Source organism: Mastacembelus armatus, chromosome 15 (genome assembly GCF_900324485.2).
Source record: "Mastacembelus armatus chromosome 15, fMasArm1.2, whole genome shotgun sequence".
In the NCBI taxonomy this organism is placed as follows: Eukaryota; Metazoa; Chordata; class Actinopteri; order Synbranchiformes; family Mastacembelidae; genus Mastacembelus; species Mastacembelus armatus.
The window spans coordinates 23,025,273-23,041,515 of NC_046647.1; the positions used below are offsets into that span (position 1 = coordinate 23,025,273).

General features: G+C 42.1%; 1 protein-coding gene across 1 annotated transcript; it reads left to right on the top strand.

The window, feature by feature from the left end:
- The first annotated feature begins 13,481 nt into the window (after window positions 1-13,481).
- Window positions 13,482-15,996, top strand: LOC117152728 (G-protein coupled receptor 4-like). The gene is made up of 4 exons (XM_033325568.1): window positions 13,482-13,581; window positions 14,521-14,702; window positions 15,130-15,326; window positions 15,462-15,996. The coding sequence occupies exons 2-4, from the start codon at window positions 14,556-14,558 to the stop codon at window positions 15,994-15,996; spliced, it is 879 nt and encodes a 292-aa protein (XP_033181459.1). The 5' UTR covers window positions 13,482-13,581; window positions 14,521-14,555.
- The last annotated feature ends 247 nt before the right edge of the window (window positions 15,997-16,243 follow it).

Genomic DNA, 16,243 nt, shown 5'->3' on the forward strand with positions numbered 1-16,243 from the left:
TTCATTCCTCTGTAATTTCCACAACTCTGCACGTCTCCCTTGTTCTTCCTCAGGCATCCTCTCACTCTCCAAGATCTTGTTAAGTAGCCCAGTGAAAAACTCTACTGCCACCTCTCCTAAACACTTCCATACCTCCACAGGTATGTCGTCAGGACCAACTGCCTTTCCACTCTTCATGCTCTTCAATACCTTCCTCACTTCATCCTTACTGATCTTTGATACTTCCTGCTCCACAAGAGTCACCTCTTCAACTCTGTGCTCTCTAACATTTTCCTCATTTATCAACTCTTCAAAGTATTCCTTCCATCTTTCCATCACACTTGTGGCACCTGTCAACACATTTCCATCCCTGTCCTTGATCACCCTAACCTGCTGCACATCCTTCCCATCTCTGTCTCTCTGCCTCTCCAACCTGTACAAATCCACCTCTCCCTCCTTAGAGTTCAACCTATCATACAAATCCTCATATGCCCTTTGTTTGGCCTTTGCCACCTCTACCTTCACCTTACGCTGCATCTCCCTGTACTCCTGTCTGTTCTCTTCTGTCCTCTCAGGGTCCCACTTCTTCTTAGCTATTCTTTTCCTCTTAACACACTCCTGAACTTCCTCATTCCACCACCAAGTCTCCTTATCTGCTTTCCTCTTTCCAGATGACACACCAAGTACTCTCCTACCTGTCTCCCTGATCACTTTAGCTGTAGTTGTCCAGTCATCTGGAAGAACCTCCTGACCTCCCAGAGCCTGTTTCAGCTTCTAAATACACAATTAAAGGATGTGCGTCGCCCTGGAAAGGTGAATATCTGTCTTTTCCAGATGTCTTTGTACCTTCATGTGTCTGACAGCTTCTGTTTCATCAGCACATTTTTCTGAAATATGCTGAGTCAGAAATGTCCTGTATGATGATGTCCAGACTGATAGATGTGTTTATCTTGTGTTTCAGGTGTTTGATCATCACCCGGCCCCTGTGGTATCGCATCAACAGGAGTGTTAAAGTCTCTGTGTTGATTTGTGTCATAGTCTGGATGTTTCCTTTGGTCCCATTATCATTTTCTAGGTGGACTTCCCTTAGCACATTTACCATCTTTTTCCTCCTTCCCTTCCCTGTGTTCGTCTCTCTGTTGTTTTTGTTTTTAGCAACTCCTCACCGTCTCCGAATTTGGGTCCAGAACACCAAGTCTCTTCGTCGTGTGCGTCATTATCACTAATGGTCTTTTCTGCTGAGTGTGTGTGTCGTTCTGATGTTCCATGCATATGTTGGTACCTGCCCACTTTTTCCCTCTTCATCAGATGAGATGTAGATAATCAGGAACCTGTGTGTCATCACACACAATATATTATGGTCTGTGTGGCTGCAGAGAACACAACACCACACTTTGTCGTCCTCAACGTTTCAAAGGTAAATTTTATATGACATTACTTTTTTATTCTAGTGTAGCTGCATTGGTTCTATTGCTCTGATAGTACAACTGATACAAATATTTAGAAATCAGTAAGTTTACATTTGCCATGTATTTCTAAGATAACAGAATTAAATGTGTAGTCTGTGGCACAAAGCTGGGGACCTGTGTACTATTCACCTGAGCTGGACAATCATTAAGTTTGATTTCATTTGTTTTCTGTTTTGTGTTAAATATAATTTTGATCCCTGGGAAATAAAAGTTCTGTTTCTAACTGTGTACGGAGAAAAGTATAAATAATAAAAACACGGTAAAAATAAAATATATGAAAAGTAAAATTTAGAAAAAGCTAAAGGTGAAATTGTATGTTCCTATTTAGAGATATAATATGTGATGTTTATAAAAAGAGAAATTCAAACAATGATGCAAATGAAGATGCAAACAGATTCAAAATGAGGTCGGCTGTGAACAATAGAAGTACAGTCATACTGTGGTTAAATACTCGTGTTGTTTTTGATCAGAATGTTCTTATAATCTATGTAGTCGGACAATAAAAACAAATGCAGTCTGATCCATCAGCCTCCATTAAACTGTGTGAACCTGCAGATTGAAATGTTTATTCAGAAATTAGAGCCATAAATAAATGGCATTCATTCATAAAACACTGTGATTAAAGCTGTTGCTGCTCACACAGCCACAGTGTTGGCACAGAGACTTATATACTAAATGTCTTTAATAAGAAGAAGATACATTGTGTTTTCAGTTCTTTTGTCATATTACTACTGAAATGAAAAGCACCATAATTCATTTTATCATAATAATTTGTTGCTATAGGTTACCTCCTATCCCAAACTACAGATCTCACTGAAGACCAGGAAAGTTCAACATCACCGTGCTTCAGGAAAGAAATAACAGTGAAATGAAGCCAGACCTTGATCCAATAGACATCATTATTTTGGTGATCTACAGCCTCGGCCTTATTTTGACAGTACCGGCCATCTGTGGACTGTTCACTGTGGTACGTACGTCCCAGCTGACACTTCTGTGTTTCTGTCTGTGTGTGAAGGACATTTAGGATCTTTGCAGAGCTGAAGCAGGTTTCAGGGCTGGGAGAACTGGATGTTTCTAATGAGACTGTCAGTCATCACTGATTAATATGGATTTGAAAAGGAAAGAAACAGAGGTCTCTCAAGGTGGGAGACAAAGTCGAGGTAAGGGATTAGTTTTGTCAGGACTCCTGCCCTGGTACTGTCATCTTCCTCCAGTCTCCTTCCATCCACCAGATGTTCTTGGACTTTCTCAGATCCACCTGCACACCTGTCCTCCAGTTTTCCTTTCCCTTATCAGATCTTCTGCCTATAGACCAGCCCAGTCTCCCCAGTCACTTCTTAGATTGTCATGTTGACTCTGGTTCTTGTCATTTCTGTACCAAGCAATTTCACATTTCACACTCCACTGTGCCCTGAGACTCTTGATTGCATCACCGACAAGATGGCGACCGACAAGATGGCGATCGACACAACCAGCCAGGCTCCTACAACGCCACCAACACCAAGAGCAACAACAACAACGCCAACACTACCTGACAATACCAACTCGGACAATGCCAATCTACTACTCCGTCTAGCAAACAATGAAATCACCAAATTAAAGCAGGAAATACGCCGCCTCTCTCACGATCTCCAACAGAAAGACTCCATACTGACTAGCTTCAGGGACGTTGCCCTCGAGCAGTCGAGGAAGATCTCCACACTTACCTTCACTCTCCAGGACACTGCCCCATGGGACCCGTCAACCTGTCCTCGACCCTCCTCCTCTTCTACACCATGTCTTCGGTCCTCCTGGACCGAGGTTGCGGTTCGTGGGCGGAAAAGATATCACCACGGGTCTCCGCGTCCCTCTCTAGACCTCTCCAATCCATTTGCACCTCTGTCTTCTGCCACCCCGGACCTACATACGGCCTCATCCGCTAACCACGTACCGGATCGTTCCGCTCCGGTTTCCCAACAACCCCCGTCACCCGCCAATGTCGTTCAGCGCCGTCACCTGCTCTCGCTCCCCTCTGACGACACCCGCCGCCCCCGCCTTAGTCCAAGTGCTCCTCGCGGAGCCCGTTGCCACGGCGGAAAACAGTCTCCATCCCGCTCAGCTACTACATCAGTGCGCCGTAGGATCCTTCGCGAGGCCGTGCTCAGGCACACTCACGGGCTCCCTAGCTACGGACCAACCGAACTGCCGCCTCCACCTTCCACCTCAGCACCCGATGTCACCGCCCCGCCTCCCCGCCAGTCAGCAAGACGACACGACTCAAACGGCCAACTACTGGCGTCTTCTCCACGCCCCCTTTTCCCCCCAACCACGTTAATCATCGGAGACTCAATTATAAGGAATGTACGCTTTTTCAACGCCACTACTCACTGTCTCCCTGGAGCTATGGCCTCTGACATCTTGGCCATGCTTCCTGGATTACTGCCAACACTTCCGTCTTCCATCTCTAGAGTGATTGTTCATATTGGAACTTGTGACACGTCACTCCACCGGTCTGAACTGACTAAAAAGGATTTTATCTCTCTCCTCCACCTCCTAAGCAACTGTGGTAAGACTATTTTCATGTCTGGTCCCATCCCCACATTTGGAAGAGGCTCTGGCCGCTTCAGTAGAATCCTCAGTCTCAACACTTGGATCAAGTCTGTCTCCCTGTCCTACAATCTCCAATTCATTGACAACTTCAACCTCTTCTGGAACCGACCTGCCTTCTTTGCAGGAGATGGTCTGCATCCTAACCGCCTGGGCTCCCATATACTTTCCACCAACATTCAACATGCAGTTCACTGTACCCCACACACTAACACTGGACAATCTGTCCATTCTGTCCCACATGCCTGACTATCTGACTCCATACTACCAATCCCCTCCATCTGGTCATCCTCCCGACCTCAGCCTAGAAAATCAGGTATACGCCAGATCAACCACTCTGTACTAGCTAACATCCCCAGAAACATGGACTCGACACCTTTCCACAACACTCATTTTGGGCTTCTTAACGTTCGCTCCCTCTCTCAAAAAGCATCCCTCATCTTTGACATTATTCTTAAACACAATCTCGACATCCTGTGCTTAACTGAAACCTGGCAGCAGCCCAACGACTTCACTGAACTTAATCAATCTATTCCTCCTGGCTTCACATATCTCACCCATCCACGCCTCTCGGGACGCGGTGGCGGCCTCGCCATACTGTACAACCTTAAATACAAAATATCCATCCACCCCACTATCACCTTCCAGTCCTTTGAAGCTCTCATAGCACGTATTCATGGTCACACACCAACCTTCTTGGCCACTATCTACCGCCCACCAAAACCTAACCCGACCTTCTTGGACAAACTGTCTGACCTCTTAGCTGACCGCATCTCTCTGTCAGCCAACATAATTCTTCTTGGTGATTTTAACATCCACTTCGACAATCCCAACAACACCGCTACAAAAGACCTAATTTCCTGTCTGGACAGCTTTGGGCTCCAACAATACATCACCTCCCCAACACATTCTCTAGGCCACACCCTCGACTTAGTCTGCTGCTCTGGCGTCACAGTTCAGTCATGTTCTACCCTCGACACCTTCTTCTCCGACCACAAACTAGTCTGCTTTAACTCCAAACTACCTCTCTTCAAAACCCACCTCTCCCGCACCATCACCTTCCGTAACTTAAAGAACATCGACCTCCCCTCCTTCACTGCTGCTCTCAACAACCTTTCATGTACTAATTACACACCGTCCCTCTCCAACATGTTATCCAATTTCAACTGTGAGCTACGAAATCTACTCAACACCTTCGCCCCACTCAAAACTAGATCTGTATCCTTTACGCACTCTGCTCCATGGTACACACCCGAACTCCGCCTCCTCAAAACCCAAGCCCGCCGCCTTGAACGTCTCTTCAAAAAAACCGGTTCATCCACCCACAAGGACTTATACCTAAACCACATACTGAAGTACAAGCAAACCATTACTCAAACAAAATCTGACTTCTATGCCTCGCTTATTGTATCCGCCTCTGGCTCCACGCGTTCCCTCTTCTCCACTGTCAAAAATTTATTGGGCCCTCCCGATACTCCTCTCTTCCCTTCACTCTCCACCACCTTGTGCAATAACTTCCTGGATTTCTTCTCATCAAAAATCGAAAATATACACCAGCAATTTCCCCCCATCTGTGACACTGCGAACTGCCTCCACTGTACCCTTCCCTCTCTACCAGTATCCTCCCTGCTTTCGAGTTTTATCATTCCACCCACCACGGTTATCTCTTCCCTGATCCTCAAATCCAAACCCTCAACCTGCAAACTTGACCCCCTACCAACCAACCTCGTCAAGCTCTGTCTCCCCTCTCTCCTTCCTCATCTTACCCACATTATTCACACTTCCCTCAGTTCTGGCATCGTACCCCCATCACTCAAGACAGCCATCATCTCACTAATTCTAAAAAAACCTGGTCTCGATCCTGCCGACCTTAACAACTTCCGCCCTATCTCCAATCTCCCGTTCCTCTCCAAAATCCTGGAAAAAGTTGTTCACCACCAGGTCCATACCCACCTTTCCGCCAATAGCCTATACGAACACTTTCAATCTGGTTTCCGCCAACTTCACAGCACTGAAACTGCCCTGGTCAAAATCACCAACGACCTCCTAGTAGCCGCAGACTCTGGCCTTGTCTCCATCCTCATCCTCCTTGACCTAACTGCAGCTTTTGACACCATCTCACACAATATTCTCCTCCATCGCCTTGCTTCCATCGGCATAGCCGGCTCGGTCCTCTCATGGTTCACCTCCTACCTATCTGACCGCACCCAGTCCGTCCATCTCCAGAACTTCCACTCCCAGCCCTCTACTGTCAGTTGTGGCGTGCCTCAGGGCTCTGTCCTGGGGCCCCTCCTCTTTATTATTTATCTCCTTCCTCTCGGAAATATCCTTAGGCTACATAACATCAATTTCCACTGTTATGCAGACGACACCCAGCTCTACCTCTCTGCTGCTCCATCTTCTACCCTCCCCCCTCCCTCCCTCCTTACCTGCTTACATAATATCAAATCCTGGTTCACCCATAACTTTTTGAAACTCAACCCTGACAAAACTGAAATTCTCCTCGTGGGCACCAGATCCACCCTTTCTAAAACCAGCACCTTCTCCATTCAAATTGACAACAATACTGTCCCCCCCTCCCCCCAAGTTAAAAGCCTGGGTGTCATCCTAGACGGTACTCTCTCCTTCACTCAGCATATCAATACCACTACCCGGTCGGCCTACTCCCATCTCCGTAACATAAACCGCATCCGTTCCTCACTCACCACCGATAGCACGGCAATACTCATTAACGCCTTTGTCACCTCTCGTTTGGATTACTGTAACTCACTCCTCACTGGTCTACCTCTCAAATCACTTCGCAAACTTCAACTTGTCCAGAACTCTGCTGCCCGAATCATCACCAGAACTCCATCCTCACATCATATCACCCCTGTCCTTAAACAACTTCACTGGCTCCCTGTGTCCTTCCGTATAAACTATAAAATCCTCCTTCTCACCTACAAAGCCCTCCACTCTATTGCCCCACCATACATCACTGAACTACTTCATATCTATTCTCCGCCTCGTCCTCTCCGCTCCTCCAGTTCCACTCTCCTCTGCACCCCTACAGCGCGCCTGGCCACCATGGGCGCTAGATCCTTCAGCCACACTGCGCCCCGCCTTTGGAACATTCTCCCTCATCGCATCCGGTCGTCTCCGGACTTATCAACTTTTAAATCATCACTCAAAACATATCTGTTCCGTATAGCGTTTTCCACCTAACTCTCTTAACTTCTCAAAGCAGCCCGTGATGTCCTACCACCCTCTGCCTATTTCATATTGTCTCATACTGTTTCATATTTGTTGTTCTGTCATCTGGGTTTCTGTATTTCAATTTACTTTTACTGTACTTCGCCCACTTCCTAGATAATCCACGCTTTTGCCTTTACATTCTCTCCCGCCGTTTATGCATTCTTGTTACTGTTGTTTTAATGCACTCTATGTATTTCATGCTGTATGCTTCCTTTTCTATCTGTAAGGTGACCTTGAGACTTTGAAAGGCGCCATGAAATAAAATGTATTATTATTATTATTATTATTATTTCCCTGTTTCTGGGCCTGGTTACCTGTAGATCCTGCTCATCATTATTTCTGTCAAACTCAGATCCCTGGACCTGCCTGCCTCATGTGCAGCCTCAGCCCTGTGCCCCCAACATGGCAGGATTTATTCATCTTAACTCTGACAATAACAATCTGCAACAGTGTGTCAGAGATACTGACGATATTAAGAACATTTAGATTTTACGTGTATTTGCTCAACGTGTTGCAAACGTGATCAGTGTCCACACCTGTTCATCATGTTGACAGTTCTTTGTAAGTTTTTAATCCATGTTCTCCTGCAGGTGCAAAAGGATCATGTTGTTCCGATCTACGTCATCAACCTCCTCATCTCTGACCTCATCCAGATGTCCTGTATGATGGTGTTTGTGACTAATCCAAATAATGGCAGCATGCTTGTTTACTTGATTACTCTGATGGCCAGTCTTGGCTTCATGATGTGTGTCGCCCTAGAAAGGTGAATATCTGTCTTTTCCAGATGTCTTTGTACCTTCATGTGTTTGACGACAGTCAGAAATGTCTTGTATGATGATGTCCAGACTGATGGATGTGTTTATCTTGTGTTTCAGGTGTTTGATCGTCTACCGGCCCCTGTGGTATCGCATCAACAGGAGTGTTAAAGTCTCTGTGTTGATTTGTGTCATAGTCTGGTTGTTTCCTTTGGTTCCACTAGCATTAGACATTTTCTTCCAAACGGACATCATATTTGCCACTTTCTTCCTCCTTCCCCTCCCTGTGTTCGTCTTCTCCCTGGTTGGAACCCTCAAATCTCTGTCTGCTGCCATCTCAGTCTCCTCTGAGGAGAAACGACAAATTGTGGGAGCTGTGGTTTTGGTGTTCCTCATATATGTGCTGCTGTTCCTGCCCATTGTCATTAACCTCCTACCAAACAAATGGTATCTTTCTCTCTTTGACGTCTCAAACACCTTCATTAGGTTGAGCCCTCTTGCAGACTTGGTCCTGTATGTTTTCATGGGCAAAGGGGCCACAGACAAGCTGAGAGCTTTGCTGTGTTGTTGCAGGAAGGAAACCCAACGACCAAAGCAGCAGGTCCTGACTGTGAGTGGTGACAGAACAGGGACAGTCAGCTCCATGTGAGCAGAGAAGCAGGAGAGACAGAAAAGTGTAATAAGAAATGCAGCTAAACAAACATTTCAGAAGAGAAGAAAGGTGCTGCCTTCAGGGACAGACTCACTAATAGATTAACACACACGTGATTCATTACAGTCTGGTACATTTCCAAGGGCCTTGAAAATTGCTGTCATCAAGCTTCTCTTGAAAAGAGCAGTCTAGATGCCACAATACTGAACAACTACCAGCCCATATCAAACCTGCCATTTTTAGGCAAAATCATTAAAAAAGTTGTTTACCAACAACTTACTCACTTTCTGCTGTTAAACAACTGCTTTGATGATTTTGAATCAGGTTTTATGCCCCATCACAGCACTGAGACTGCACTCATCAAGGTGAGAAATGGCATCCATCTGAAGACTGATGCTGGCAGAGTCTCTCTTAGTACTGTTGGATCTGAGTGCTGCTTTTGACACAGTGGACCATGCGATCCTGTTAACCAAGGTTAGAGGACTGGATAGGCATCTCTGGTACTGCCCTTAAGTGGTTTAAGTCTTATCCTGAACACAGGAAGTACTTTACTGAAATTGGTAACTGTCTCACAGACCAAATGGCATTGACATATGGGGTCCCCCAGGGGTCCATCTTGGGACCCATTTTGTTCAATCTTTAAATGTTTCCTTTAGGCCAGTTAATAGGCAGCAGTAATGTGTCCTAGCATAACTGTGCAGATGACACTCAGATTTACATTTCATTCACAGCTGGTGAATATGGACCAGTCAATTCATTGCATTGAACAGATCACTGTGTGGATGTTAAACAACTTTCTCCAAATAAACAGTGAACTATAGAAACAAAGAGAAACTGTCAGCAGTCACCTTGAGTCTCTTTATCTAAAATCTGATTAGAAATCTAGGGGTAATCATGGATTTAGACTTGAATTTTAACAGCCAGATTAAATCAATTACATCATCAGCATTTTACCATCTGAAAAATGTTGCCAGAATCAAAGGGATGATGTCCAAACCAGACGTGGAGAGACCCATCCATGCATTTATTTCCAGCAGGTTAGATTACTGTAACAGCCTGCTCACAGGGCTCTCAAAACGAGCTGTAAGGCAGCTACAGTACATTCAGAACGCTGCTGCTCGGGTCCTGACTAGAACCAGGAAATGCAACCGCATTACTCCTGTTCTCAGATCTATGCACTGGCTTCCTGTTGCTCTGAGAATAGACTTTAAAACAGCACAGCTTGTGTATAAGTCTGAAAGTGTATAAAACTGAAAGCATTTTATCTCCACTCATTCTCTAATTTTATTTCAAGGTCATTTTCATTTGCTGTTTCTTATTTTGACTTTTTTATATCTTTTATACCTGTAAAGCACTTTGAATTACTCTGTGTAAGAATTGTGCTTTATAAATAAACTTCCCTTGCCTTGCCATGTGACAGTAGAGAACAGGAGGTTTTCATGATCTTAATAGAACATCAGCTGCTGAACATGGATACATTTTGAAACCAGCTGTGATGAAGCATCAGTCTGTTCTTTGTGGCTTCTCTGTTGATGTTGTTCTATCTCACAGGAGCTGACAAAATCTGACTTCATCAACTAAAATGCACCATTAAGAAAATCACATGAAACTGAAAGTTTGATGGGTCACATGAAATAAAACGTGTCGTGTTGAAGTAGTATTGAACTAAAAATCAACATCAGGAAATGTAAAATATGTTGTTGTTTTGGGGAAAAATGTCACAAATCCAATAAAAACAGAAATTGGTGTAACCCACTAGGTTATTTCATCAATGCACCCCAGGCTTATTTGTCTTTCTAGGCTGCATTTTGTTTTGAAAAGCATTTCGCTGGTTGGTTTTAATATGCCTAGCTAACTGCAGGTAAACTATAATCTACGAGAGTGCTGTGATTTACTACTGTCCGTGAATGTAACACAGTTTGATTGAAGTGTAGCGTTTGCACGAGGCGAACCGGTTTATCCTCGACCTCCTATTGGTCAATTTAGAGGCACGTTAAGATTCTCGTAATGTGATTGGCTGAGGCCGGGACTACTGCACGGAGACGTCAGGCTGCTGAGGCTCGGCCGCTCCGTCAGTTATGGATTTATTCTTACATAACACGCAGTACTTTCCATACTGGACTGGGACGACCCATAAACTGGACTCTCTGAGCCTTTGAACACCCAGAGTTTTCCCTCTTTTCCGGCTTTTCGCTGTGAAGAGCGAGACTTAGGACCCGACGTGGAGGTTCGGTGGATGCTAACGTTACGCTAATCGCCGAGTCGTTGCCCTCGGACATGTAGCTTTATTCCCTCTTCTGTTTTCCTCCAGTGTGGACGAAAGGACTTTGAGTTAAATGACGGGGACCAGGTAAAACCAGGTGCGTCGTTGGACAGTTCACAGATTCCGCTGGAACAGTTTGAGAAGCCGCTTTGCCGCCATGGAGGACCGCTTGGCCCTGGAGTCCTGGGTGAGTAACCCCGTAGCGGTCTGTCACCATCACACGTGACCCAACGCGCTCCAGCAGCCGTCAGCCATTTTTATTGAGAAGATGTCAACAATGAATATGACATTAGAAATGACCGAGAAAGAATTGACTAAACAAAAACAATAATAGGACATCAATAAGGAGAGTCCGTATATAGTGACAGATTCATTTTATTTTATAGAGACTGGGTGGATAAGGGAGTGTGGGCTGTAATCCATTAAAGGACGCCAAAGGCACAATATTGGAATATAAAGATTTTAAAAACAAATTTAACTTGCGTTGTAATTACAAAAAATATACTGTAGTAATTAACTCCATTCCTGCAGCTGTGATAAATTTGATAAAAGCACGTGTTCTATATTCTTCTGTAATTCCTGCCCTTCTTGCTGTGTTTATAGGAAACTATTGCTTCTAGCTATTAAATATAATAATCTCATTTTATGAGCATCTTTGATGAGTAAATCATTTCCCCTCCTGTCAAGAGAAAAGTACTATTTTCAAACTTGTCAAAAAGGGACACTGCTGTAATTAGAACTAGTTAGATATTTGTCTTTCCCTATGTTGCCTAAAATGAAAGTCATTTCAAGACAATTAGTCATATTTGTCGAGGCAAAGAGTTTTTGAGAATTAAATTCAATTTAGAAGGTCATTTTGCCTTTACAGAAAGGTTCATTAGTTAACAACATTAGTAAACGTGAACTAAGAATGAACAGTACTTCAACAGCATTTATTAAACTTAGTTGATGTTAATTTCAGCATTTACTAATGCATTATTAAAATCACAACTTGTGTTCAACGTTAATTAATGTAGTTAATGTACTATAATATACACATAAATGATATTGACTGATATATCGATATCTGAATTTGTTTTACCTCATAATATCAGTATCGGCATCTGCCCCAAAAACCCATATCGGTCGGGCTCTACTCAGGAACACTTGTTTTTATAATTGTACTGCTGTTAAAAACATTTGGGATCATTTGCATAATGGACTCATAATAAAAAATATAATACCCTTATTTGATTATAATAATATTTTATATATTGGTTTGAAACAGAAGTTTAGAATATATGTGTAATAATCTGTGGAGTAAATGTTATATACACAAATGTAGATTCTTTGAAGTGAACCCTAACTTATTTCTTTTTGTAAATCTATTTAAAACATTGATTGTAAAGGTGCCTTAAAACTAATGGATCAATTACAGGCATTGCTCTTTTACAGATTTAATATTTAATTATGTGTGAGCCCACAAGACATCCACACCAACACTATTCAGCACAACTGCTGAAGTTGTCTCGGTATTATTTGGCAGACAGAAAAAAAATTCCCAGCATCCTCTTCATTTCAGTTTTCTTCTTCAGAGATTTCACTCTTACCACAGGACGCCTGCAGTGACGCCGATGAAAACAATGATGCAACCTTTCTTTTCCTTAGAGTTACGGTTATTGGACGTGTTATTAGCAGTAATTTAGTAAGTTCATGAATCTGGGCGCTTGAAGGTAAGTCAGAGCAGTGTTACACTGGAAACAAAAATAAACTGCTTTAATACTTTAAAGAAAAGAATGAAGACGTGATGTTTCAAAGTAATGAGCTGATTGATCGTACACTTTTGAATCATTTAACAAATATGTTTTATATAATTTAGGGCTGCACCTATCGATTGATTTTGGAGTCGAGTATTCTACCGAATATTTCAGTGATTACTCGAATAATCGGATAAAATTTGACTGTTGCATTTTTAAACAATAATATTGTTGTGCATGACATTAACAACAGGTTACTTTAAAATGATGTTACCTTGTGCCGGCTCGAAGTGCTGTTGTGTACACCAGTTCTACTTTACAATACATGCATTGTGCTGTGTTGTCGTCTTATTTAAGGTTGAAATGAACCAAACTTTAAACATTTTCTGCCTTTTACAAACGATTTCACTCTCTGCTATAGCACCAACTTTGAAATGCGTTGTGCGACAGTTCATTTCAGCCTTAATATTATTATATTATTAAATGTTGCATAATGTTTTTCTATATATTTAATATTGAATTTGCTGTTGTATACTATGTTGAAGTTGAATATGTGTTAAATGTGCGTTCATTTATAAATATGTTTTACATCTTTCATATTGTGAATTTCATAATGTTGTTTAAAGGCATTTTTATTGACCTGTTTTGTGTTGTATCATATGTTGCTGGGATTGTTTGTGTGTTTTTCACTTTGTCGTGTGCGTCATTATCAATAATGGTCTTTCCTGCTGAGTGTGCGTGTCGTTCTGATGTTCCATGCATATGTTGGTACCTGCCCACTTTTTCCCTCTTCATCAGATGAGATGTAGATAATCAGGAACCTGTGTGTCATCACACACAATATATTATGGTCTGTGTGGCTGCAGAGAACACAACACCACACTTTGTCGTCCTCAACGTTTCAAAGGTAAATTTTATATGACATTACTTTTTTATTCTAGTGTAGCTGCATTGGTTCTATTGCTCTGATAGTACAACTGATACAAATATTTAGAAATCAGTAAGTTTACATTTGCCATGTATTTCTAAGATAACAGAATTAAATGTGTAGTCTGTGGCACAAAGCTGGGGACCTGTGTACTATTCACCTGAGCTGGACAATCATTAAGTTTGATTTCATGTTTTCTATTTTGTGTTAAATATAATTTTGATCCCTGGGAAATAAAAGTTCTGTTTCTAACTGTGTACGGAGAAAAGTATAAATAATAAAAACACGGTAACAATAAAATAAAAGTAAAATTTAGAAAAAGCTAAAGGTGAAATTGTATGTTCCTATTTAGAGATATAATATGTGATGTTTATAAAAAGAGAAATACAAACAATGATGCAAAGGAAGATGCAAATTCATTCAAAGTGAGTGAACAATAGAATTACAGTCATACTGTGGTTAAACTGGACACATTTTTCTTTTTTTAATTACATTTAGTTTTGATGTAGGAAACATGAATATATGAAAAAAACTGTCAAATATTAGTTTCAATGGATTTTCCCCCCATTACTGTAACTGCTTATTTCATGATGATCATGTTTTAGAAGAAGAAACAACTTTCTATAGAAGCATATAAAACAGTCACATCAAAAAATGCAAACAAACATGCAAATGAAGATGGAAAGTGATGAGCAATGACAGCAGCTATGGACAGTAGATGCAGATTAAATCAAATAAAGACGGGGCTTTAAAGGACGATGTTCTTTGGAAATATCAGAAATGATCCGATTTTTACAACTGATACAAAATGTTTTCAATGATATTAAACCAATTTCCTGTCACATTTGCAGTTATTTGTTGTATATTAGAAAGAGAAGCACCTTCATTGATATGACCACAATATATTTCTTGTTATAGGTTACCTCCTATCCCACCACAGATCTCACTGAAGAATGGGGGATTTCAACAACACCACAGTTTATCAGAACAGCTACAGTTACATGGATTTTGATTATATTTTTTCGTTTTTTATTGATTGTACCGTCATCGGCCTCGGTCTTCCTCTGACCCTGTTGGCCATCTCTGCTCTGATTTCTCTGGTACCAACATCACAGCTGACACTTGTGTGTTTCTGTCTGTGTGTGAAGGACATTTAGGATCTTTGCAGAGGTGAAGCAGGTATCAGGGCTGGGAGAACTGGATGTTTCTAATGAGACTGACTATAATTCTGGGCTAAACCTCCATGTAAATACACAATTAAAAGAGATTTTTATTGAAATACACAGATTATTCATATGCTCAGTTCCCTGTACCTGCCCACCTCATGTGTTTCCTTATATCTGTACCCAAACCTGACAGGATTTATTCATCTTAAATGCAACAATAATAAAATGTCATAGTGTGTTAGACTCACCATACGTTTGCCTGATTATCTAAATCTCTGGTGATGCAAAGGGCTTGTGTTTTACAAATGATTGTAAAACCTGAACAGCTGCCATTTTTATTTTTATCCATGTTCTCCTGCAGGTACGTGATGACCACGTTGCTCCCATCTTTGTCATCAACCTTCTCATCGCTGACCTCCTTCAGATCTGTTGTATTAATCAAAAAATGACAATTACTTTTTTTATACTGGATATTGAATCCTGGCTTCTTCTGGACACTCTTTACTACTTCTTTCTGATGGCCAGTGTTGGCTTCATGATGTGTGTCGCCCTGGAAAGGTGAATATCTGTCTTTTCCAGATGTCTTTGTACCTTCATGTGTCTGACAGCTTCTGTTTCATCAGCACATTTTTCTGAAATATGCTGAGAGTCAGAAATGTCCTGTATGATGTATGTGTTTATCTTGTGTTTCAGGTGTTTGATCATCTACCGGCCCCTGTGGTATCGCATCAACAGGAGTGTTAAAGTCTCTGTGTTGATTTGTGTCATAGTCTGGTTGACTCCTGTGGTCCCGTTCTCATTTGCCTATTCGAATTCTCAAACCACGTCCATCATCTTTGTCACCTATTTGCTCCTTCCCCTCCCTGTGTTCGTCTTCTCCCTGGTTGGAACCCTCAAATCTCTGTCTGCTTCCATCTCAGTCTCCTCTGAGGAGAAACGACGAATTGTTGGAGCTGTGGTTTTGGTGTTCCTCATATACGTGATGCTGTTTGTGCCTATTATCACTGACTGGCTGCCAGACACATATTATCCTTCTCTCTCTCTTGTCTCTTTCATCTTAGTCAGGTTAAATCCTATTGCAGACTTGGTCCTGTATTTTTTCATGGGCAAAGGGGCCACAGACAAGCTGAGAGCTTTGCTGTGTTGTTGCAGGAAGGAAACCCAACGACCAAAGCAGCAGGTCCTGACTGTGAGTGGTGACAGAACAGGGACAGTCAGCTCCATGTGAGCAGAGAAGCAGGAGAGACAGAAAAGTGTAAGAATATTTGAACCCACTATGTTATTCAACAGCTCAGTTCCTCTTTCTTTGTGTTCCATATTTGATTTGAAATATTCACTCATGTAATCAATAGTTTTTATAGAAAATGCATCTCATGTCCTTTGGGTTTTCTAGTTTTGTCGACACATTGTAGCTGCTTTTTCTTTATTAATATTCACTCTGTCATATTCATTATTGGATTGTTTGTATGTGGAAG